The 25,046-nt window shown below is 34.2% G+C and overlaps 1 protein-coding gene across 9 annotated transcripts in view; it reads left to right on the top strand.

Annotated features, from left to right (window-relative positions):
- The window catches only part of CDIN1 (CDAN1 interacting nuclease 1), a 130,784-nt gene that overhangs the window by 65,440 nt on the left and 40,298 nt on the right, over window positions 1-25,046 (top strand). The window contains exon 12 of one of the 9 annotated variants that reach the window (XM_074868184.1): window positions 14,820-15,474. The exons of the other annotated variants lie outside the window; for them this stretch is intronic. Coding sequence (XP_074724285.1) covers window positions 14,820-14,874 — 55 coding nt within the window. The 3' untranslated portion in view covers window positions 14,875-15,474. Of the gene's footprint in view, window positions 1-14,819; window positions 15,475-25,046 lie in introns of those variants that run through there. 9 annotated transcript variants of the gene reach the window in all.

Genomic DNA, 25,046 nt, shown 5'->3' with positions numbered 1-25,046 from the left:
ATGGCACAAACATGTGAACGTGCAACAAATAGACAGCGTGTGCCAACAATGAGAGGCTAGTCTGGTGACTGTTAGTATCTCAGCTGAATATGAGAAATGCCAAGGTGAAAATAGCTAGCCTTAGCTTGGGAAATACCTTAAAAGCAGATTCCATAGGAGGCAGCAAAGAAAAGGAAACTAAATCTTGAGAATAACGTCATCAGAGTTTGGAATTATGCTCTGCGGCAACATTCTTGATTGACATGAGAAAGACCTGCTCTTATTTGACAATCCCAGACAACTTGAATTGAGGTTATGGGAACATCAAGAAGACTGTCAGCTGTTGGATGAAGATACTATACTTCAGGAAGGTAGTAGAAAAGAATTTGTGAAACATATAGCCAGAATACAAGACTTAGGAAGAAATTTGAGTATATACAGTATCTAGGCAAGTGGTAAGAATGACAGGAAAGATGCTGATGCAAATGGTGCTGAACTTGCACATCAGTGTAAATAAGAGGAGATGGAGCAGCTCGAACTGGGAGGAGGCCATTAGATGTACTGGCTGGAATATTTTCTGAGGAGAGGGGTTGCATTTGAAGAGAAAAGTGGCTCTAAGAAGTGAATTTTAAATCAGTAACATGAGCATAAAGATACTAAGTTGAAATGGGGTGAAAGTTGAGTAGGCAAGTAGGTTGAAGGCACCTATCCATTTGTTGTTTGCAGTAAAATTGCCATTGCAAAGTTGAAGTTATAGTTTCTGTCTTTTTTTGTGATGAACAAAATGACTATCCTCATTTTGATTTGAGCTATAAAATGTATAAAACGTTTGAGAATAACGTGTACCATTTGATTCTGACACTTCTGAAATAAACTTCTCTTATGCTTTTGTCAGGAAACCAAGACATAGCTAATTTCATTTTAATTTTATCATATACTAATTAATATTGCAACTTGAAAAACGGAATAACATCTCTCACTGAGCTGTTAGTCAAGTACCGCTAATGTTGCAAAAGCTAGACTGAATTGACATGTGGGTCAATAACACAGTTTTGGAAGTAGCTTTGAGATTTTGCCAAATCTTTTGTTGTAACTGTTCATATTGAAAACAACTACAAAAATTGTTGAATCTTAAATATAGTTACTTTACATTCATATAAAGAAAACTAGAAACCTCCTTAGTGAGATTTGTTACTCCCTAAATCCAGAATTCAGTGATAGGTTAACTATGGAAATTAGGCAGATTCCTGTGGCCTTTTTTTAAAGAACAAATCCTGTTAGTTTTAATTTTGGTCCTGCTTGGCCAAACTAACGGTATTACATCCTCATCTGAAATGAGTTCTGAGTTACTGTAGGTTCTAATACAGTGACAGTTGGGTTAATGAACACATGTTGACAGATTAGATTGCATGTGGGTTAGACAGTTAACTTTCATTGCTCTCTGAAACTATACAAAAGGACACAGGTGTAGATGCACAAACTGTGAATCAATTCTGTATGATTTAATCAGCCTATGCAAGGATCTCCCAAGTGAGAACCAGCTTCCCAGTCAATTCACTGCACCTGTGTGTCTCCTTTCCTCTTGAAGGAGGAATCATTTGGCGAAGCATCCATTCACAATACAGATAGCATAGCGCTCAGCTGATAGTTTAGGGGTTTGTAAACCTGATCTGTTGGTTGAACTTAAAGCTGAAATGAAATTGGAGAGAAAACCTGTAACATTGCCTGTTAGATGTGAATAGAAATACATGTCTAGATACTTTGAAAGGAATTAAGGTGGGAGGTTTTAGACCTTTTCCATTCTTTTTTTTCATTGTTTCTCTGAAAAGTAGTTGTGAGACTGGAAAAGTTTCTAGGTTTTTTCCCACATCTGTCACAGATGTAAGATTAATTCTGCACGCAATCTGAAAGCTTTGAACATAGCTGTGGTTTGTTTGCTGTTGTGTATTTCATTAAATCCTGTACTCTGTGCTAACTAAATCTTTGAGTGTCTTAAATTGGTCTGTACTGACAGGAAAGAAATGGCACTTTCTCATTTAACAGAACAGCTCCCTAGATGCAGTCAACCATGTCTGTTCACCTCAGTGCAAAAGAACACCTTTTTATTACTCCGAGTTCTGCAGGGACAGCTTAGCAAGGTTTTTTATGACTCATACATCAATGGTATTGTTAAGCAATTTTCAGTTGCAGTTGCTGCACTGCAACCTCATCTTCAAATTAAGCTTCACATTAAAAATGTACAAAGTGTACCTTGTCAGTGGGTTTCCACAGTTGTAATTTAAGATGCTGTTTAGATATTGAGATTTTTCAATAATAAAGAAACAGGAAAAGGCAAGTTTGGTCTTGCATATTCCCAGACTGATTTTGCAGAGTGATGTTTTAGAAAAAAGCTATTTTATATACTGAAGAAACTTAGTATAAAATGATTCATGTACTTACAGAATCCCTTCCCTCAATATGGTGGCATCTACTGAGCAGGCTATAGCTTTCACTGCCACTGGATGAGATAAACAAGACAACTGCATGTGCAAAATATAATTGCTTTGTGCCTGTGTAGTAGATACCACAATTTTCATTGTTCACTGGCCTACATTGGTGTATTTCTTATAACCACGAGGATAAAAACTGTTGAATAGTCTGTGTGACCAAAGGTAATTTGGAGAGCATGAACAGGAAGTAACACAGATTGCACTTTAAAACAGGATCTGAGAACATGTTGTAAGTTATTTTAGGATTTAAATGAATGCTGCTGGTTTTTTTCTTTCCACGGTGTTTAATTTTATTATTTTTTCTAACTTAGATTAAAAATTGGAGTCCTGGCTGTAAAAGTCTGTTAGTCAGAGCTGATAGGCATGACTGTTGTTTTCTAAGAGGCATATAAAGATCAGCAACACACGGTTCAAGTAGTAATTAGTGGGTGCACTGTCAGTGAATTGCTGTAAGAAGATATAAACTCAAATACAGCAATTTACATTTTCTATCTTCTGCAAGCCTGGCTAAGGCATATGTACATTCTGGAATGTAATTTCTAGAGAGTCCCAGGAGAAAGCTTGATGCCATTATTAGCTAAAGAAACTTTACTGTATGTGAGGAAGACCGAAGGAAAATGTCATATTTGACACTGATATTAAACTAAAGGCAATTTCACATAGTGAAAGAGAAGCATTTCATCTTTTCTTTGAATAAGAATGGTAAGTCATCCCTGTACTAAATTCCTTCCCCCATTTGCTTGTATTCTAAATGTTATTAGTCCTGTGCTTCTGCTTTTTTGAAAGAATAAATAAAAGCAGGTTTCCCGTAAGTAATTTTAAAATAGTAACCACACTTTTTGGAAGCCTAAATTCGTGATTAAATATGTTGTTAATTAAAACATTAAGTCTGATCTTGAGACTTCAGTTTATGGCTAAGAGTCACAGTAAAATTATCATAGAGTCCTGTAGATTTAAAAAGGTATTTATTTCAGATAAGTGCAAATAGAAAAAATGCAAACGATTGTATTTCAGTCACAAACACAGCTGATGTGTTCTTAGGGTTTTTTGAGAAAAGTGTTCTGTTGGAATTCATTTGCAGTTGACTATAAGGATGATCATGTGTCAGCAAAGGCTGAACCAGAACATCAGAACGATATACATTTCTGTTCAGCTGTTTAAAATGGTTTGACATGTTACTGTGAAGACTGTTTAAGTAATAATTGTTTTCTGATTGTAGATGGTAGGGGAAGAGGGAGTTATGCTGTGGGTTTATGGATGTCTGTTCTATAACAAGATCAATATTCTCCAATTGCAAATGGTTTAAAAAGTTGTACTGGTGAGTTGAAAGCCAGTGGTATAACAACTTGACTTGGAGGAAACCTTGGGAGTTGCATTTGTCAAGTGGCTAGGAAAACTGTTCATGCATACCCAGTATCCAAAGCTTCATTGGCAGCCCAAACATAAAGAACTGAAAGGTCATTCTTCTTCTTGCAGTATGATGGTTTGTTGACATATTTTGACACACTGGTACAATGCTGAAAGGTTTTGACCTTACTGCAACACTGAGGGACTTAGGGTTTGTTTAGCTATATAATGCTTGTAGATTTTCACACATGCTGGGTTTTGCTCTGCTCCTTTTTCTCTCCCTCCTGGCTCCACTTGAATTAGTAAATTACTCTTAAATAAAAATGGTTGTAGATAGAAGGGAGAGTTTATGATGATTTTTGTCACTTACAACAATATATAGATGAGTTTCTTAAAAAATAATTCACTTTTTAAAAATTTGCCATGCCAACTTGATAACTTTAGTAGCACTTAGATACATTGATTTATAGGACAAGAAGAGAATCAAAAGCAATGAAGAGTGCCTTTTTCTGCTTGTTTACTGATTAAGTAGTTTACTTTGTGAAGAAGATAAAATTCTGTGTTCGCCTGTGAGATAAACAGAGGTATATGTGTACACTCACACATATACACACATATATAGGCATACCTCTGCACTTCACAAACATTCTTGATATATTTAGCTTATTTCCAACAGCATTTGACATGAGATACTACCTTTATTTAATGACACACGAACAGTATAAAAATGAACATGTAGTTTATGAAAAATAAAAATGTTTTTTTACTTTAGCTCAGAAGTAATGTTTTTGTGTTTTATTGGTCATCCCTTCTTTAAGAACATGATTGAATAACAGCATGAAGACATTTTCCATTGAGACCACAGCTTATGCCTAGCGTTGCTATAATGTTAATTGTTTGGCTGAGCATTGTAGTTTGTTTTATTTTGTATCAAAACTAATTTTTGTCAAAGCAAAGGAAAAACATACCATACTGCATTCATATTGGCATTTACATCTGAATGATTGATATTAAGTATATATTTCCATGTGTTGTTCTCCTTAGACATTACATTTAATATGGACATGAAATTGGGATTTTCATTATAATTTAATTGTATTACTTAAACCTCTTTCAATGCTAGATTGTTACATTCTCAACTTAAAAAGTAGTAAATGAAGCACTACATGGCTTTGTTTAAATTATTTTTTCCTTATATTTTTCTGTACTGTCTTAAATATTACCATGCCACAGGAGACTCATGTAGTGCGGATAGAGCATTTTCAGCTTCCATCCACGTTACTGCAAGGCTTCAGCTCCAATTTTCCTGGTATTTCTCATTCAGATTAGACAAGCATCTAAGTTTGTGGACGATAAGAGCTGACAGCATAGATCCTGCTATGCTTGCCAAAGGCCTGGTTGCAGACACTCCACTATGTCAAAGAATGTCAACCCCCCACAGACCTTACCTTTCAGAATTCCTTGTAATTTTTAATTGACATTTACATCTGACATTTTCAATATATTTCTTAGTGTTGAATCTTTATCTACCTAGTAGTAGTTAAACCAAACCAAAGCAAAAAGAATCCCTTCCTGTAAACTATGATATCATATATTTTTTATTTAACAAGGTCAAGTTGCTGGGCTGTAACTCAAGAATGACCAACTCCCACTTCCTTTGTGTAATTCTATATTTGCTAGTCTAATCCATTTCAAATGACAATTGAGGAGGGTAGTAAGAGTGTAAAGCAAAATTTAACCCTTAGTACTAATGAAACAAGCGTAAGTGTTTTATTGCTGTGCATCATGCACAAAAAGGATACAGAGATACTGAGGAAATTTTAAGATTACTAGTAGAGATTTTCCTTTCAGTCAGGTACTTGAATATTGAAGATGGTACCTTCATACCTATATTCATACAACATATACATGTAAACAGCATAATATTGCAAATGAAGTGAAGCTGGCAAGTATGAAATTTAGCTGCAAGTTGCAGTGTGTTGTGCTTCCTTGCCTTCAGAAATCTTAAGTTTTCATGTGGTTTAAAGTACTAAAAGCCTACTAAATTAGTATGAGCATAATTAGGCGTCTATTACAAGTTAGAATGAAGGACTACGGTTGATCATAAATGTCACAAAGCAAAGAAGTAGAAGAAGCATTTTGTCACAAATAATGCTGCTTTTCTTCTAATTAGTTAATTTACATTTTACAAATTAAGGGCAAGATTCAGACAGAAGATAATCTAGTAGCATATCATAGCTTTACTGACCTGTATTTGTATATGCCAAATTTAAGTTAATTAGAAATGTAGATGCTGTTTGTTTTGTCAAAAAGCTCATCTTAAAAAAAAAAAATCTAGACACACTTTTTCCCCCAACATTTATCATCTAAATAATAGTCTTGCCAAGATGGCAGCCTCATAATAAACTCTTTTCAGTGGAGTGATGGGTAATGAAGCTTGCTTGTGAAGGCAGCGAAAAATGTTGTCTAGCCAAATGTGTGAATATGATGGCTAGAGAATCAGTGGACTTTCTCAGTCATCAATCTTTTTAGTAGCCTCTTATACATCTGAATATTTTGATAGATGATCTAATAATTGAGTTATCTATCTTTCTAACTATCAGAGTTGCATAAAAATTACTCTCACATGCTATTGAATATTATATATATTGGGCATCCAGTAAATTTTTCAAAAAGGTCCAAGAGGTGGGGAAATTCAGTTGTCTTAAGCAGCCTTTAATATATTAAATGATAAACTGCTATACATAGAATATAAAGTTATTTGTACTAATATAGGAAAAAAGTTAATAATGTCAATAGCTAAATACAGATAGGAATCACAGTAAATAAAGCATGTGAAAAGATGAGACTGGTGAGGTTAGTGCACAATCTAAGAGAAATTTGAGGTATAAAATGAATAGATTCAGTAGTCCCCGCCAGTTAATGGACAACAGTCACATTTACACACAGTTGTACAAATTCCTTGTGTCTAGGAAATCCTGGCTTAGGCAAAAAGAAATACAGTGTCACTGTGGAGTCCCAAGTTACCATTCAGCCTCTGTGAGAGCAGTTTCTCTTGATTAAAGATGAGACTGAAAAGTATATATTGAAACTGCCCACATTTTGTTTATTCTGGGTGATTGTACAATACAGATTTATGTTTCCAGAGCACAAGAATCTGCTTTCCTGGGACACTAATCTTGCATGAAAGGAGGCACTCAGGGTATTTGGATAAGTAGCATTAAGCACATCATCAGATGTGTTTTACTAGAGCGTCTGAGTAGCAGAGCAAAATGATTGTTGGTGTTGGTGTATTTTTTTAAACACTACACTTTAAACGGACATATAATTCTTGACTTTGAATGCATTTCTGCTTCAAAGGGTCAGGTAAAAATATTTTTGCATTAAGAATATTTTTAATTCAAATATCTTTTTTCCCTCTTGATGTCACCAGTTTATGTTCAATTACATACTTTTCTGTAGATTATAAAATGTTCCTTCCTGTAAATTCTTGAAAACTGTATGTGGAGGACTCATTTTTTTAAAAAGCACCGTTATTCTGGACTACACTGTATTTTCATTTTTTAGTACTTTGTTTGTAGGTTTCATAACTACAGCAAGGTATAAACAAGTACATTTTATGAATAGTTTTCCAGTTAGAAAAGTGGCTTTTCTTAGTTCAGAACTAGAGTGACTAGGATACTTTCTTGAGGATATCAAGAAGTTTTTCACTCATTGCAGAATTTTAAGAAAAGGTATCAGAGGGATATAGTTACTACCTGCTTAAAGGAGAAAGAGAAAGATGGATTTCAAGGAGTTGGATGTTATCATCATTTGACAAGTGCTTTGAAAGTATCATTGAGCCTCATTGGACCTTGCCACTGTATACGGATCTGCAAATTTAGTCTCATTGACAGTGGTTGTGACTCATGCTCAGTAAGCAAATTTCTTGATGTTTAAGAGTTCTTGTTAAACATGCATAAGTAGCTTGATGCGTTTTGGGTACACATAAAGCAAGACACTGAAATAAGATGACTTGAGTATCAAAAATATAAAAGCTTACAATAGAAATTTTGTTCTGAAGTTCCACACTTGTCTTGCAATATTGCATCCCACATAAAAAGCCTACATTTTTGTTTTCAGTAATGTTTACATTGATTTTATGCAATTTTAAATTACATAAGTGTAATTTCATATAAGCATAATTTAAACCTAGAACTGAGGCAGTAGGAAGCAAATTACAAAAAAAAAGGTTAAATGATTCTCTTTCATTACTTGGGGAGTTTTAATATAAGAAAGCTAAAATTGCTTCTGAATATATAAATTCATAAGCAATTAACCAGAGTTGATCAAAGCCAGTGTTTGATTTTCTTTACTATATGGTCCATTAGTCTACTTAGTATTTGTAGCATGTCTACTTGAGAACATACCCAGCTCCTCTGCATACACAATGTGTTATACAAACATGTGTATATATATTTCTGTGTATAATTTTAGAATGTTTATATCTTAATTTAGGAAAGAGATCTTCATTTCCCTCTTCTAATCAAAATAGCAAGCATCTGTGTTCCTTCTGGTTTGTCATTTGATTAGCATGCTCTCATCCATCACTAGTCGTTGATATGAACATCAAGAAATCATGTCCTTTTGTTTTAAATGATAAATATGCCTTTGTCATGAATACTTACAGACATTCCAAGATTTACATCTGAATTGTCAAAGTGTAACTGCACAGCTTCTCTGATGTGTGACATTGTTAGTGAAATAAAGAACTTCTTAATTTTTCGTGGATAGGCCTTAAATATTGACATTACAAGGCTGGTTTAGCTGTGATGCTGAAAAAATTTGTCCTTCATCCACTGTTTTTCTAAGATGTGTTGTTTATCAACAAGAGACAATCAACTACACAAGAGCCTCTGTGGACATTCCTATTTGCATGGTCCAAGCCTGTCTCTTCAGGTTTCATTATTTAGGTCTGATGTCTAGTTAGCTCTTATCAAAACTAATACCATCTGAAGTACCAGGCTTCCCATGGTCACACAACCAACACGAAAATTTCTTCAGTCTGACTATGATTATTAAAGACAGTATCTCTTTAAACTTGAGCTTTGTTTCAGTGTCTAGATCAATTACATCTTGTAAACGCATTTCCATGAATGTTTCACTGCTTGTTTCAATAGATGAAATATATCTAAATTAAATTACATTCTTCCCATTTTTAAATTAAAAAATAGTGAAAAAGCAGGTCTTTAGACGAAATCTTTGCTACTATTCTTACTATGGCTTGTTTCTACTAAGGCAGAAAGAACTACTGTATTGCTGGCTTCTCATTGTTGGAATAGTACAGTAAGTTAAAATGTTTTTGAAGACAGACACCAAGATGGGTTTTCATTGACTGTTTTATCAACTATTGGTAGCAAAAATTGAGTGTGTCATGTAAATATGTAATTTAATTTTAGTTCCTGCAGAAAGCAAGTGTTTCTTGAAATATTTGGATTCACTTATGCATGATAAAACATTATTTCCTATATTTCTTTTCTGTTGTGGCATTTACTGTGTTGTGAATTTATCATGGTTAAATTCATTTAATATTCTAAGTGTTGTAATGATGAAATGGAATCTTTGAAATTTACAATTTCAAGATATTGCAATTTATAATCTTTGAAATTATAAATAGTTCAGAGAGGAATTTAGCAAGGGATCCCACAGATTGATTTAAGGGCCTATGATCATGATCAGCTTATAATTGCAATATTTTTCAATCTCATCTATATAATACACTGCAATATTTAGGGGTTTTTTAACTTTTTATTGTTCTTTACCTCAGAGACTTTGACCACAGCATTTGTCATGTAGTTGATTTGATCCCAAATTTGTTTAAATTATATAGTCATGTAAAATTGATCACATTATTTATATTTCTTTAATTGGAATGTACTGTTTACTCGAGTTTAAAATAATGAAAAGTATGCATATTTCAGGCTCTCTGTACAAGAGAAGTATATTCTCATTTATTTGTTTCAAAAGGAGAAATATCTTGCATCCTTTGCAACACAGCTCAATAAATTGAGATTTTCTGGCATACGAAGGATGCATATGAGTTTTTGAGACACTGGAGCTGTAACCCAACTTGAAGAAGACAATGATGGCAGTGAGCTTCTGTCCAGAGTTAATCAGCTGCAGAATTTGTAAACTGCGTATGTGTCAAAGTTGAAAATGTTAGCACTCTGATAGAAGCTTGAAAAGGTTAGACCTGATAAAAGCCATCAGCAGTTAAAGAAAGTGATTTATGGGAATGTAATGACACAAAATGCCTCATTTATCACTCATATATAGATAGGTTAAGGTTTCTGTGTCATACTTTAAAAACTTGACCACTTAGAATTGTCAAAATAGGTACTTAATTGCCCATCATACATTTCAGTTCAAATTTCCTTTGCTTGAATTCTGGTGATTTTACTGTTTTGCTTCTCATATGGTTCTTTTTAAAGTCATTCATATTTCATATTTATTTCATATTTGTTTCAAATGGTGTGCTCAGTGCTCTGTTAGAACTTTTATTAGGTAAAGCTGTTGATTTGAATGCTACCCAAATCTTTTGTTGATTTACAATTCATTCAGCCTAACTGTAAGGAAAATAACTGCAGGTTTCATTTTCTTTTGTTTTATACCACTAATTCTCATCAAGAGTTTACAGCTTTCTAATTCAATCCTTACATTTCCAAATAGAAATACAAGATTTAAAAGTGAGATCCATCAATTGGTTTCCAGTTCCAGTCACTTAAGTTACTGTTTATCTCCATACAAATTAAATTTAATCCAAAACTACCAGTACTGTTAAATGATCCTAAAACAAAATAAAAATGTTAGGACAAATACACAGTAATATGTTATCCTTTTACTGGTTTGATTTGAGGATAACAGCAAACAAATCCCATAGATTTGAGACTGACTAGTTTTTCTAACTGTCCACAATTTCATCATAAGGCTGAAAAAAAAAGTAAATGCAAACATGGGTAAATCCTCATTAGGGAATTACCTTTAAGAACATATTTATAAAATAAAGTAACTACTCTAAAGACATTGCATAAATACTAAAATACAGATTCAGCTGCTGAAAGAAAAAGTGTGATAATGAAGTTTGTAGGGATTTCTTTTTCTTTAGCTACTGATCTTTTTAAAACTATTTCATCCTCTTATTTCCTGATTTTATGCAGAAAAGCCTGAACAGAAAAAATTTAATTTTAAGCATCAAAAAAACTTACCTTTTTGTTAGCTTTCACAATTTATGGCCCCAGTTGTACAGCATTCTGTTTGTTCAGCGATGACCTTCCAGGTTCGATTTAAAAAGTAGTCAGAAGCATTTGTCATGTCTGCTCGATCTTGTCCAGAGGTACCTATTGTAATTATAAAGGACTAATAAGGTTGTTTATAATATAACAGTCTGACATCCCTAAAAAATCTTCCGGAGAGCAACTTTTTTTTTGTGCTTGTGTGTATCTTAAAACAAATCTGTAATCTTGTCACTTTATGTTGCACTGTATCTTTTCAATATTTAGTTGAGAAAGAACTTACAGCTCGAGAAACTTAATTTAGTTTTAAAAGATTAAGCTGTATAATTTGGACATTATTCATACCTTTTGGAAATGCTCAGTAATAATGTGGCTATAGTAGAGTTGCACCCCGTATTTAATTGGTGTATATAGAAGTGATGATGATGTACTTAGAAACATTGAATTCCTTTCACAGTGTAAAAAAAACCACAACACTTACTAGCATGTCTGTTGCAAAAATGTGTAATACATTAATATAGTGAGCTCTGTTTCCTAGGGAAAAAAAAAAATCCAAATTAAGAAAATCTTGTTTATTCTGTTATAAGCATTATTAAAGACTGCTGTAAGTAGGTGTTATTATAGTGGTATTTTACATTATATGTCAGGTTTTTACAGTTGACTTATGATCTTTTTTCCTTTCATATGCCTTTGTCTTGCTTACTCTCTTCTCCTTCCTTCCCCATTTGAGCATCATCCAGCAATACCACTTTTTTATAGGCGTATATATGAGATAAACAAAAACATATTAAAACCAATGGAATTTGAATGTTTGACAGAAATGTTTACCTCTCTTGTAGGGTATGTAACAACACTGTAGTATTGTCAGGCTACCGTACATCATTTAAATACCCTTAGACAGCAAAAGCAAAATCTTGACAATTCGGTAATCTCATCATGTGATTTCAAGGAGGCTTTTTTTTCATATCTACAATTGAGACAAATTTATGTTGTATGTATTTATGGTTGTTAAACTCAAAATTGTCTCATTTCATTAATTTTTAACATTGTGCTCTCTTAATGACTATGAAGAAATGTATTAAAATGCCTTAATTATAGGGCTAGAAGAAGAGAAAGCACAAGTCTTTTTAGCATATGATCTTTCAATTGTTCACTAAAGGATAAAGAGGGCATTCAAGCGTGGTTTAGATAACTGTCAGCAATAATAAAATGCAAGGTAGTTTGTAGAGCCTTTAAAGACCTTTCGGGGAAATAGATTTAATTAAAAAACAATAAAATGGACTTTTCATTTCAAAGAAATCCAAAATAGTATAAAATTTCAGGATGTTACTGTATTAAGAGTAATGTATGTTTCCAAGGATGAGGAAAAATAGCTGTGAAAATGTTCTGCAGTCCACACAGCAGTGATAGCTTTATTTTGTGTGTATAGATGTATGTCCTTTAGCTTTTAACACACAGACTATGGACAGCATATTGGAGGATATTTCAGGTTTTCGTAGCTGAGTGATTTTACCTGTTTGAGGTTTTTTAGTTTGTAATGCTTTTAACCAGGTTTTTTAGTTCTTAAATAAGGTGAACATTTAGCTTCTTAACATAAAGTTATGTTACCACAATTAATCACAGAACTATATAACTGACTTGTTGGCAGAAGTCCATTTGCTTATTTGGTAGAGTCAGTAGGCTCCTACTCATCATAAGTGTCTATGCTATTTACTGTGAAAATACATTTCAAAGTGTATTTCCAATTTCTGCTTTTTTCCTCATGTAATCAAAAATTGCATTTGCTAGTAATATTTTTGGTTGTTTGGTGTGTTGAAAAGTTTAGTTAAGCACTTCTTCTGCACTATTGAGGCACACCACTTCTGGCAAACTAGGAGCAACTTAACTTGCATGTGATAAGCAGCGGTTTATAAACAACATTGATTGCTGTCTTTTTAGTGTAGTTTTGCTTCCTTGCTTAGCCTCGTGCTTTCCTGAGGAAGTTTTTGTAAGTTGTTTTCTTTCACCCTGGTGCGCACATATCAGTTACATTGACCAATTGGTTTGTCATAGCCAAGTAGCAAATGAATCTGCATGCAAGTTGTCTTTGTGTAGCAGGGGTTTTTACAGGTAAATCAACTTCAATGAAGTGAATTTTCAGCAAATGCTAAAACTATATCCGTTTTGTAGTTGTAATTGCTGGCCCAAGTACATTATAAAACAAGTTCATAATGAAAATTTGACTTCTATATTTAGGGTCTTGCTATATCCTCTAGTAAATTAAGTTTGGATTGTTAATTCATATCAGTGTTCACTTTGTCACTAACTGATCATAGAAATGGAAAGTCATCTCTGTTCTTGGAGCTGGTGATTTTTCAAGAAAAATACGGGTTTGTTTTCTGCTTGCACACATACCTTGAATTGGAGCACAAATGAATATAACACCCTCTGCATCATACACTGAGCAATGATGGTGTGAGGAAGATAGCTAAGATACTACTGAAAAGGTACAAATGTAAATGCATGGCAGTGTTCTGCATAAAAATGCCTCAGTATTTTCTTCATTGCTGGCCTTCCTGGGGATTGAGGACTCAGAACTAGCCAAACTACAACAGACACATGCATGCTTAGCTTTGGCAACCTTTCTGTATATTGTGTGCATGTTTTTGAGAAAGAAGTACCTCACATCGTGCTGTCAACAGACTCCTTTCTGTTTTCAACTGGTTGTGTCCCTTTCTTCCCACTCAACCCTCCTGGTGTGGTAGAGCTATTAGGTGTGATAACTTTTCTGTAGAATATACTGTACAACCTGGGCTTGTAAGTCCAATAGAAGCTCAAGACAAATGTTGAGTCTGCTTGCTTTCCATTTCTACTGTTGATTCGTTTTCTGTTCACTGACGTTTTGTGTAGTTGGGTTTTTATGACTTTGTTGCCATGTGTCATACCAGAGATGACTGGTTTTCAGTAGTGACTTCTGTAAAATTTGGTAAGCACACTAAGTTCTCACTAAGTAAAAATTACTACTGTACAGTATGTTAATTTTGGCATAGCAATTTTTACTTTTTCATGTGTAATGAAATTATTTTTAATATTTTTTTTTTTTTGTTAAACATCACATTTCCTAGATCTAAAGATGTCTCCTTACTGATGATAATCCTTTATTAAAAACAGCAGACGTTTTACATCACTACTTCAAAATGCAACATTCAAGAGAGAAATGTGCATTATCAGAGGACTGAAAGCTAACTCTTCTTGTAGGGCAGACTCTAACTCCTTACGCATATGCCCAATAGTTAGCACATCTAGCCTCAGTACAAGCTGAGGGCTTCATGATGCAAATAATAAGACAACCAAGATAGAATAATGGTCTTCATTCACACTGTTATGTGTTACGATTCTTATTAACTGTTTCTCATGCATTAGCCCCTGGACAATGGACAGGATAAGCTATATTGGCTATAAACTTAGCTTTGAATCTCTGTTCCATCATTGATCTCTTTTGTATTCCCAAGCAAATTACTAGTTGCTTCTATACGTAAAATTCACTACCTGTAAAAGCCTGATATTGCATCAAAATATTGCAAGGTCAAACTTAAAAGTTGATAAGGTATTTTCTTAAAACTCAGGGTAAAAGACACTACAGATACAGATGTATGAATATGCTCTGTTATGAAAAATCTCTATTCTTGTAGCAAAAATGTAAACCTAAGCATAGATCTTCTCATAACTTTCATTTTCTTATCACCATTTATAGTGTGTCAAGGAAGAGGAAAAGAATCCAGGAGTGTACTGTCTGTGCTTTGGCATGAAACATTATGAAAACAGCATAAAGTTCCAGATGTTTTCTGCCTTGTGTTAAGGAGATAAAGGATAGGATTCTAGGAAAAATACAAATCATGTCAAGCTACCACTCAATTCATGCTTCTCTGCAAAATGTCCAGGGGAACAAGTTCAGGGAGAGCAGTCTGTGTTCTCACTGTTATGGAAGACTTTCCCAGTTGTAAAAGCACACCATACTGTCTTTTGTGTCCTGTGCTTTTCTGGCCCTTCTCTGTAAAATCATCATGTGGATCTCTAATTTTTTTTTTTTCTTTAATTGCCACAAGACCAATAGGATCCAGTAGCACTAAGACCCTTAGCCTGCTCAGCCTCTGCCCTCTCCCTGGCTTGAACAGACCACAAAATTAGTCTGGGTCTATGGAATTGGCATGGTGGGAGAATCTGCTTCATGTGCAAATCCCAGGAAAACATCTGCATCATAATGTAGATCTTATCTCAGAATATATGTATGTGTATATGAGTGTACGTATGTCTGAATTATATAAACGTAACTAAAATATGGAATTTACACATAATACTGTAATGTTATCGTAGCCCTTTTTGTGCATATCAGTAAAATAATAGTTTCAAATTGTGCCTTGCCATTGATATAATTTCTTATATCTCTACTATAATACTCTCTCCCTGGTTTTGCTATGATACACATGAGTGAATGTGTCTGAACTGAAACTAGTAGGAAAATTAACTTTTTAACAATGCAATAGATCAAGATTCTTTAATTAATTGCAGATAGGATGAAAAAAGCTGTTAACATCATGGGATATTCTTTTACCTATGGAGAAATACATGGTGCTGCATGAGTCTTTTCTATGACATGAGGGAATTTGTGTAGAACATTCCTTTCAGTAGCTCACACTGTATGTTTTAGAGTATTAATTACCTAGTCAGATTTTATTTGAGCCCACTGAGTTTTGCATAATTAAAATTGTAGCAACAGCTAAATGGTATGAGATGTGGAATGCAGAATCTTTGCTTTGCCAAATGTTCTTCTCCGGGGTTTGAAAGAAGGAGTGGAGAAGTGGGAGAAACTTAAAAGTCAAGTCTAACACTTTAAAAAAATTAAATTTGACGTAGACGTGTATTTACATATATAAAAGTTAAGCTTAATAGGTTTCTTCTGTGTTGTTCTTGTGCAGCAGCAATAATATTGAGTGTAGAGTTTCTGAAGTAGTTATTTATTTTAAAATGCAAAGCTGTAGAATTGCCAAAATGTGTAATTGTAGACTAGTTTCTGTACACCTGCAAGTTAAACATTTCAGTTATAGTGTGAGAAAAGTTGTTTATTGTTTAACTGGTATCAAATGCATATAACTGAAAAAGATTACCATCGTGTGAGTGTCATGGGCATATACAGTAAGTATACTTTATCATCTTTTACATAGAATCAGTCTATCTAGCAGAGGTCTAGTTCTGTTTGAAGTCAGTGGAAAAACTTGCACTGAAAGCAGCCATCAGTACTAGTTTTGACCTGTGTAGTGATTTGGTCCTTTAGAGAAGCAATTAGGTAAAGCATAAGATCCACAATTGTACTGCTGAGACAGACGGTAACTTGCAGCAAATCCAGTGAAGGGCTGCAAAGATGATGAAGGGATTGGAGTATCTTTCATATGAGGAGAGACTGAGAGAGCTCCAACTGTTTAGCCTGGAGAAGAGCAGGATCAGGAGGATCTTACCGATGCACATAAATACCTGATGAGAAGGAAATAAAAAACATGAACCCAGGCTCTTAGTGGTGCCCAGTGAGGGTACAAGAGACAATGGATACAGTTTGAAAGCCAGAAAAATCTATTGAAACATTAAGAAAAAAATCTTTCTTATTGTGAGAGTTGACAAACCCTGGAGCAGGCTGTCTGGAGAGGTTGTAAAGTCTCCATCCTTGAAGATATTCAAAACCCAACTGGACAAAGCCCTGAGCAACTGTCTCTAGTTCACCCTGCTTTGAGCAGGACTGAACATCTCTAGAGGTCCCTTTTTACCTCAACTATTCAGTGTTTCTGTGTGATTTTATTTATCATTATTTTTATCTGTATTACTTTTTTATTATTATTTTTAAGTCACAGAAGAAGCAATGTCAAAATAAGTGGGAGAAGGGGAAATCTGAAGAGCTTTAGTCCAGTAGACTGTGCTGCTATTATATTTAATGTCAGATTTTCTAGATTAGGAAATTCTTGCCTCCATTTTCAGGGTGAGTGAGAAAATTAGGCTGAAGAAAATGAGGAAGAAATTTTATCTACCTGTTAATGTTCTTCTGAAAACTAATGATAAATGCTAAACATCAATATAATATCAAAAACTAAATTAATAGCTTAAACAGTAAGAAAATTGTGAAGGATTAATGGAAGGAAAGTAGTAAGAGGGAGGTTTTATAAATCCTGTTGGTCTGCAGTTAGGGGATCAGTTCACAGAAGAGTACACAAATGTAGACTTACAAAGTTAGCAGTAACTGCCGACAGATCCTAATATGTTAAAGGTTGTAATCTTTTGAAAGAAGTTGGTTGGCTTTCCTGTTGGCCCTCCTATCAACTTTAACCTCCAACCTTCTCCGGCATGTATCACTACAAATAAAACTGCTGAGGTTTGACAAGAGGATATAAAGTCACTAGGCCATCGCACAGAGATCTCTACATGATTTTCTTTAACCTTAAGCTTAAATGAACATTGCTTTAACTCAGGGTTTTTAATAAGAAGTCATAAACACTCACTCATATCACTTTAGTTTTAATAATTACTGTTTTAACAGAGAAAAGAAGAAATATACATAATAAATTATGTTTGACAACTGGAATTCGGTGGTTTTGTTATTGGTTGTCTTTGACCATTACATGAATTGCTGTTCTTCATTTTAATGTATACTTTTTCATGCAAGCTGCATATGATATTGATATAAACATGGCATTTGTGTACAGTGTTGTAAATGAATTTTTAGCTCTTGATTAAGGCAAACCAGATGACAAAAATAAGTTATGTGTCTGTATTTACTAATGTCAGAATAGTAATCTTTAAATCTGTAGTTGCCTATGATGATTTTGGCTTTTCTTTCTCGATAATTTTTATGTGACTTTGCACAATACCTTTTAACAATGTAGGAACTATGCAGGCTATATTTACTAGAAGTTTTTCTTTATTATTCCACTCCCAAAACCAGCCTGTATAGTACTTCCATTTTGCCAGGGAGCGACTATCCACAGTATTAACTCCTGCAGAGTCCCTATTCTTATGAGCAACTGATCTCTGAACATAGGCTGTACCTTACTGTATTACAATCCTAAAATTATATTTCTTTCCAGTTCAAAATCATACCAATTTAAAATTAGGTTTTCTGTTTTGCAGCCTGTTAATTGCCATGGCAAATTTTGTAGTGATGTATAATGATTCTCTTCATGCTTTTTGTTGCTCGTAAATTGTCATCTTTTACACTCACCCATGTGTTTTTTCAGATTACTTTAGGGGCTGCATAAGAAATCTCTTCTTTCTGAAGTCTTTCCTTTCCATGCCCAAGTTCTGTTCCTTGTATGAGCCATTCATACATTCATATTCCAACAGACCATACTTTTTGTCAAAGTCTGCTTTAAATTATTACAAAAGTACACTCTTTATTCGTTGATGTACATAGATCTTCCATTCTTAGTTATGCTTTCTGTGGTTTTTTAGGCTTTCATCACAGACATAACTACCAGATACTGGGGAGCACCTTTTTTTTTCTTAAGTAGTTTGCAGCATACTAGTCAGGTCTCAATAGGCCACACATCTTTCCGTTCTGCTGATTCCACTTTGCTAAAACATTTTAATTGGTTTTCATTTATCTTCACTTTATTAAATATAAGCTTATTACATAAATGCTTTACTGTTGTAGATGCAAGATGCTATTTTCTGTAATCCAGGCCTGTGTTTTTCATCTGTGCTTGGACTGTATCTAAGTGGTCCATAGTAGGTAGTTAAGGAAAACAAGCCCTTTGAATGTCAGTTTATATTCATTATATATATTGGAAAACTGCTAGGCATATACAAGAGACAAATACTGATCTACACACTTGTCCTGGTGGAATGCATAAGCAGACTTCACTTAGATTTCTCGTGCTACCTGTATTCTGGGAAACAGTGGATGTTTGTCAAACCATACAGTATGTAAATTTTGGAAGTTAGATATTCCTGGAAGTTTAAGGGCTGATTGAATAGGAGTAAGGGGAAGCTTTTAAAAAGCTATATGTAATTTAGTTATTTCTTTCTCGCAGCAGGACCTTATACTGCATGATTTAATATCATCGAGAGGAGTATAATTTAGCTGAAAACGTGTTGTGAGAGAATTTGGTCACACTGTGCTTTTCACCCTGTGAGAATCTGTACATCCCTGATTTTGAGAATAAAGAGAGTACTACTTCTGTTTTCCTCTGCAAGTGAGAACAATCAGTGTGATGTCAGTCTGTGTCCCTTTACCATTCCGCTTAGCATTTAACCCCCACCATCTTCAAAAGGTGGGTAGGAAGCCGACTGGAAAGGTACAGGTGACTTCTACCTGAGAAGACAGGTAAGATGAGTTAGCAAATGAGTTAAAATATTAATACATTAAAGCAAAAACTGTTGACTTCTAAGTTTCTTTCCTCTCTGAGTCCACCTGTATTACTTTCAGAAGACTGTAATATAGTACACCAGCAAACCCAGAGTACAAAAAAATAGCTTTGAGGTATTAAAGGTTTAGCTGGTGTTAGCAAAGATTTCTGATACTTTTTATGTAAACCGTATCAGCTACCACATTGCTTATCAAAGCACATAGGAAAATGGTTTCTGCTTCTAAAAGTTACAAGATGGTCACAAGAGGCAGGGGCACCAACATCTGTTATGGCACTATGAGAGGATTACCCATTGTATTAAGCTGTTACACTTATTCACTGGAAACTGCTGTCTGGACACTTCCAATGTAAGAATGTATTTGTGGTGGAAAAATTACTATAATCTCAACATAGTCAGTTAAGGCTTCAGTATCATCCTCAAGTGACAATGTATATAGAAGTGGCAGAACAGAAATATGAGTATAAAGTTATTAATTGAGGGGTGATTAAGATAGCATGTGATACCCATCGGAGATGTTCAGAGAGCTTTGTAATGGGTACAATAGCAATGATTAGAAGAAGGAATGCTGATCCCTTCATGCATGAAATAGTTTATCCCACTATGGAGCCCAGGAAACTAATAAAGCTTCTGTGGACCAAAGCCATAGAGGCTTATTTTGACCAGATTAAGACATTTTCTAGAAATGCTTGCCTTTTTTTTTCCTTTTTGTTTTGCATGACTTAGGAAATGGGGAAATGAGCAGTTACATCAGAAAAGGCAAATAGTAAAAAGAATTATTTTAGAGTTACTCTTATCAAAGTAGATCAATGATTATCCTTGCCTTTTTAAAAAATGCAAATTTTAGCCATGTTTTAAAATATTAAAATAGTTAAATTTTTTTTCATTTTTTACAATAAATTTTTAGTGACTCAAAAATGCCTGTGATTCAGGAGATGTGAGCATAAATTAATCTGATACTGATTAGAAACCTGGAAATAGATCAGCAGAACATAAAGCAGCTATTGCGCAGATGTCTTCATAACGTCTGTAAATGTTTCTACATGAAACACACACATGAGCATTACAAAGATTCTTATTTTTCAAAATGTTTATACCATTTCAATCTACTATTCTAGAAATGCTGTTCTATATTTCTCTATCAAAAGAGCTTTTAAAAAAAGTAAATGCCATAAATATACCTTGGGGTAGTACACAATATGTAAACACTTCTCACATTTCTTGTATATATACTATGTGTTTTTTCTTTCAAACCATAGTTACAAAAAATTCACTGTGTAAATCTCATTATATGCTGTTTGTATCAGAATGAAAAAGTATAATGCGCTGTATAATTTAAAGCATCAGCATTGAGTTGCTGATATTTTCCATTGGATGTGAATACCAAGTTGAATGTTCGAACAGTTTTTAATGAGATAGTATTTGTTTTAACATATCAATATATAATTTTATATAATATATAAATCTAATGTGTTCCAGTATTTTATCTGAGCTTTCATAGGATCTAACTGAACTTCATCCCAACTAATGAGTCATTTTGTGAGATAAGTGGATGTCATAAATGCCATTTTCATGGAAAAAAATACAAGCAACAATCCTGCTACCTTTTGCAGGTATACCCATCTTTTTACCTAGGGCAAACTTGCACAATACAAAGATTAAATTTCAGGTTTTCATCATAAATGTTTCCAAGTATTTTTAATAGTAGAATTAAGTAGAGGTACAAACACGTTATCCATGTGTAGCAATGAATAACTGTATTAAGTTATATGTTAAAAACATACAAACATTGCTTTGTCTTAAATAATTTTATGCAAATAATTATCACATATTAGCATTTATTTACCAGTAAATATTTAAATGTTCATTGTCTCCTTAATTCAAAAGTAGAAGGTCTCTTGCAGCCTTTCGGCCAAGGGAGAAAAGCACAAAAAAAAAAAAAAAATTGTCCTCACACATTCATAGTTTTCACGTCTTGCACCTTTTTTTTTTTTTCCCTATGGTTAATGGCAGAAGAAGTAATTTAACTGAGTTTTTCTTGCTTTTTCGGGGGTAAAGAAACTCCACCTTCAAATATTAGTCTTAGGCAGTCCAGTTTCTTAAAGATCAAGTCTGCAGAGAAAAAAATAGAAATAATTATGAAGAGAAGAAAACTGTTATAACATGATTTTAAAAAATCCTTTTCCTACTGTGGTTTAACAATGACTTTGGAAATACAGCACTTTGAATTTAGTTTTACATGATATATAATTAAACTACTGAACTCACTGTGATTGTGTTATTGACTCTCAAATTTACAAAAACCATGAGTTTTTAAACATAATTTTATACCTATTTATGATAACAAAAAAGATTGTTTGCTCTTACACAAGAAGAGATACAAATACTTACAGGATATAAAAGACTTGTCAAAGAAATCTCTAATTGCCTTGAATTAAAAAGATATTGAAAAGATATCTGGGAGATTGTATTTTGGGGGTTTTGTTTTGTTATGTTGTTTTTGAAGCAGAGTTGTTACTATCCAGAATGAAAGACAAAATTTGGAACAGTTAATTTGGTATTTTATATCATTGTTCTTCAATTTGATGATATTGTCACTTTTATTAAGTGAATATGCTTTTTCAAAATATGTCTTTCCTCTAACCAATATGAATTAAGAGTAAAATCTCAACCTTGCTTTTTTATTTCATGTTTGGAGATGTTTTGTTAGTGTATGAAGTGGCTTTGGAATGAACTATTTCCCTGCTCTATTACACATCATCTTGGTGTTTACTACGTGTATTGAAACTACACCTAGAAATCCTACTAAAATGTGCTAGAAATTGCTGTAGAACAGAACAAGAGATACTTTATCCTACAGAGCTTAATGTTCCAAGTATAATACAAGAGTCAACAAATGTTTACAGTGCAGTGCAAAGAGGCAATAAGATAGTATTGGTCAGCATAATATTCACTGGTCTGAGTACGTCAGCAGCCTGCTAAATTTTTCATGTGTTTTGACAGATGAGAGATTTAGAGGAAAATAACAGATTGCTTTTGTTAATGCTTTTTGAGAATTATTTCTAACCCTGAGAGGCAATTGGGGATAAAGGTGGTTTGCCAATTCAGTGTGGGATTTGACAGTCTGCTAGTGAATAGAGAGAGATGATAGAACCGTGAAAGGCTTATAGGTCTTTCTCTGTAATGGGTCTTCCACATTCCAGGCACAAAGAAAGAAATTACATACTTAAATAGTCACACAATTTTTTTGTAGAATTGTTTTGGGTGGAGATAAGTAGAGCAGACTGCACTGATCAAGTTCATAGAAGAGTATTTTGCTGCAATAGAGAGAAGTGAGCACTTGTAGGGAAATCTCATCTGTGTAGATAAAATGAGAAAGTAGGAAATAAAGATACTCTGAAGAAAGAATTATCCAGATTTGAACATGCCAGATATGAGGAGCTCCAAAGATAACTCCAAATGGAAACTGATGTGAATGCTGTAGGTGTTCTTAAAAGATGAGATGATCATATTGACCGTAATGATTAAGAAAGAAGGGTAAAAAGCTCTGTTTAGCTATGTTGGTAATTACCTAGTTATGAAATACATAGAATAAGTTGTCAGGGTACAGGCATTGTCATTAGATTGAATTTTTGTGAGACGTACATGGGGGAAAGTGGATCTTGTCTGCCATCCCATATGTTATTGACCTGTGCACCAAGAAAGGGAGAGGGCCAAGTGTGACTGAGAGATCCATTGTGATTCTAGGTCCATATGTCCTTGTAAGTTTACCAGCAATGAAGTTTCCACCACTTCTGGTTTCTGAGTGTACACCACATGCTCATAATGAGTTAGCTCCTGTTGGATCTGGGACCCACATGGAGTCACCACCAAATGGGGTGCTTCAGCAGAAATACACCTCTTCAAGCACTCTTGTGATGTTCTCAGGTTCATACTGCAAGATTCTACCCATAAATGCAAGGCAAATCTGCATTTAAGAAGACCTGTTGTAATGCAGTGAATCAGTAAGGTAGATGTACTCACTGAGGTTGCACCTAAATCAGAGTTTCTAAATAAGATTCTCCTACATAAGATTTAGAGAGGCTAAGCTCAAAGCCCTTGGGAACTCCCATGGAAAGCTGTAGAAGAGTTCTGGAAGGTCCTCTATAAGACATGCAAGTCTAAAACAAAACCCCCAGATCTCAAATATCTAGGCAGCAGGAAGCCTATTTTCTGACTGAAGCCTTTCAGAGCAGTGGACCCCCATTTGTGCCTGTGGAACCCAGACTAAAGCAGTGCATCAAGTCCAGGGGAGGTTTGCATGTTCTTCTCCTTCCATTACAATTGATACTGGCTTTTTTAATTGAAGTGGTTTGGATGTGTGGAAAATCCAGTCAGGTAGCGTTTGACAAAAATAATTGAACTGCATACCTTTGTTAATAGTTTAATGTTCTAGTTGTTTGTTAATTTGGAGCAACTCTTCTGTTGTGTATCCAAACTATGACTGAGATCCTGAATTGCAACCTATTGGTTAATAAATCTCTGAGCCTGGAGGTTATGCAGCATAGAATATGCAAGACTAACAAGAGAAGTGTTCTACCAAAACCGTACTGACTATAGCCAGAATTAGAAGGTAATCACCATCTGCCTGTGAGAGGTCTGGTCTGCAGGTAACAAGTCTTCGTGTTTACCCTCCTACATTACAAGTACTGGTTTTGTTCTTTTCCCATTCCCACAATGGTAGTATTAGAAGATTGTATTACTTATGTTGATAGGGAAACGCTAATGCTGACATTTGAGAGTGTTCTAGGGATTTTGTTTTTATTCAAGTGTTTTTGCTCTACATCGTGATACTGTTTAATTCTTAGGCCTGAACATAGAGAGAGGTTCAGCTAAGAAAACAATCACTTTGAGTTAAATAAGATAAATCTGATTTCAGAAACTCATGGAACCTTAAAAAAAACAAAAAAACAAAAAAACAAAAAAAACAGTGAAGGCGGTACAAGCAGCTTTATGTTACACTACTGCTGTTACTCCTGCTGCTTGATCCCCTTGGTTTTTTGCACTCATAACAAAGACTGTCCAAGGCTTAGGACTCAGGGACTTTATGAATGTGCATTTCTGCATGTGGAAACAATTCTTCTGGTACCACAGTGCACTCATCTGAATTCTGAATGCTTTACAGGTCAGTAGTTGGTATATGAAGTTACAGGACAATGCAAATTCCATTGACCTCATCAAATTCTGTATAAGAACATATCAGGCGTAGTCTCAGAGAGAGTTAATAATTTTTCATTGTTGCCTCAGCAAAAGATGCATGATGCCTTTGTCCTTACTAGTACACTCAGGTTTATATGGTTTCTCAGTTCTTTTTGGGCTCTGATAGAATTTTTTAACTCATCATGACACAAATATCTTGATATTATCAACTGAGTTTAATATTGCTACTTTTATCAAGACATTCTATTAGATTGTTTCTCAGGTCAAGAACATACTTAAAAAGTTTTTAAAAATTTAAAGTACATGTTGGGTCTATCATGTAGACTGATCACTGTAATTTTTCTCTTGGAATTTTTAGAACTGTTTGCAGCTTTTA

The sequence above is a fragment of the Strix uralensis genome, chromosome 4, assembly GCF_047716275.1.
Source record: "Strix uralensis isolate ZFMK-TIS-50842 chromosome 4, bStrUra1, whole genome shotgun sequence".
Lineage (NCBI taxonomy): Eukaryota > Metazoa > Chordata > Aves > Strigiformes > Strigidae > Strix > Strix uralensis.
Note: the sequence above shows the minus strand (reverse complement) of the source record. Positions and strands in the feature narration are given on the sequence as shown.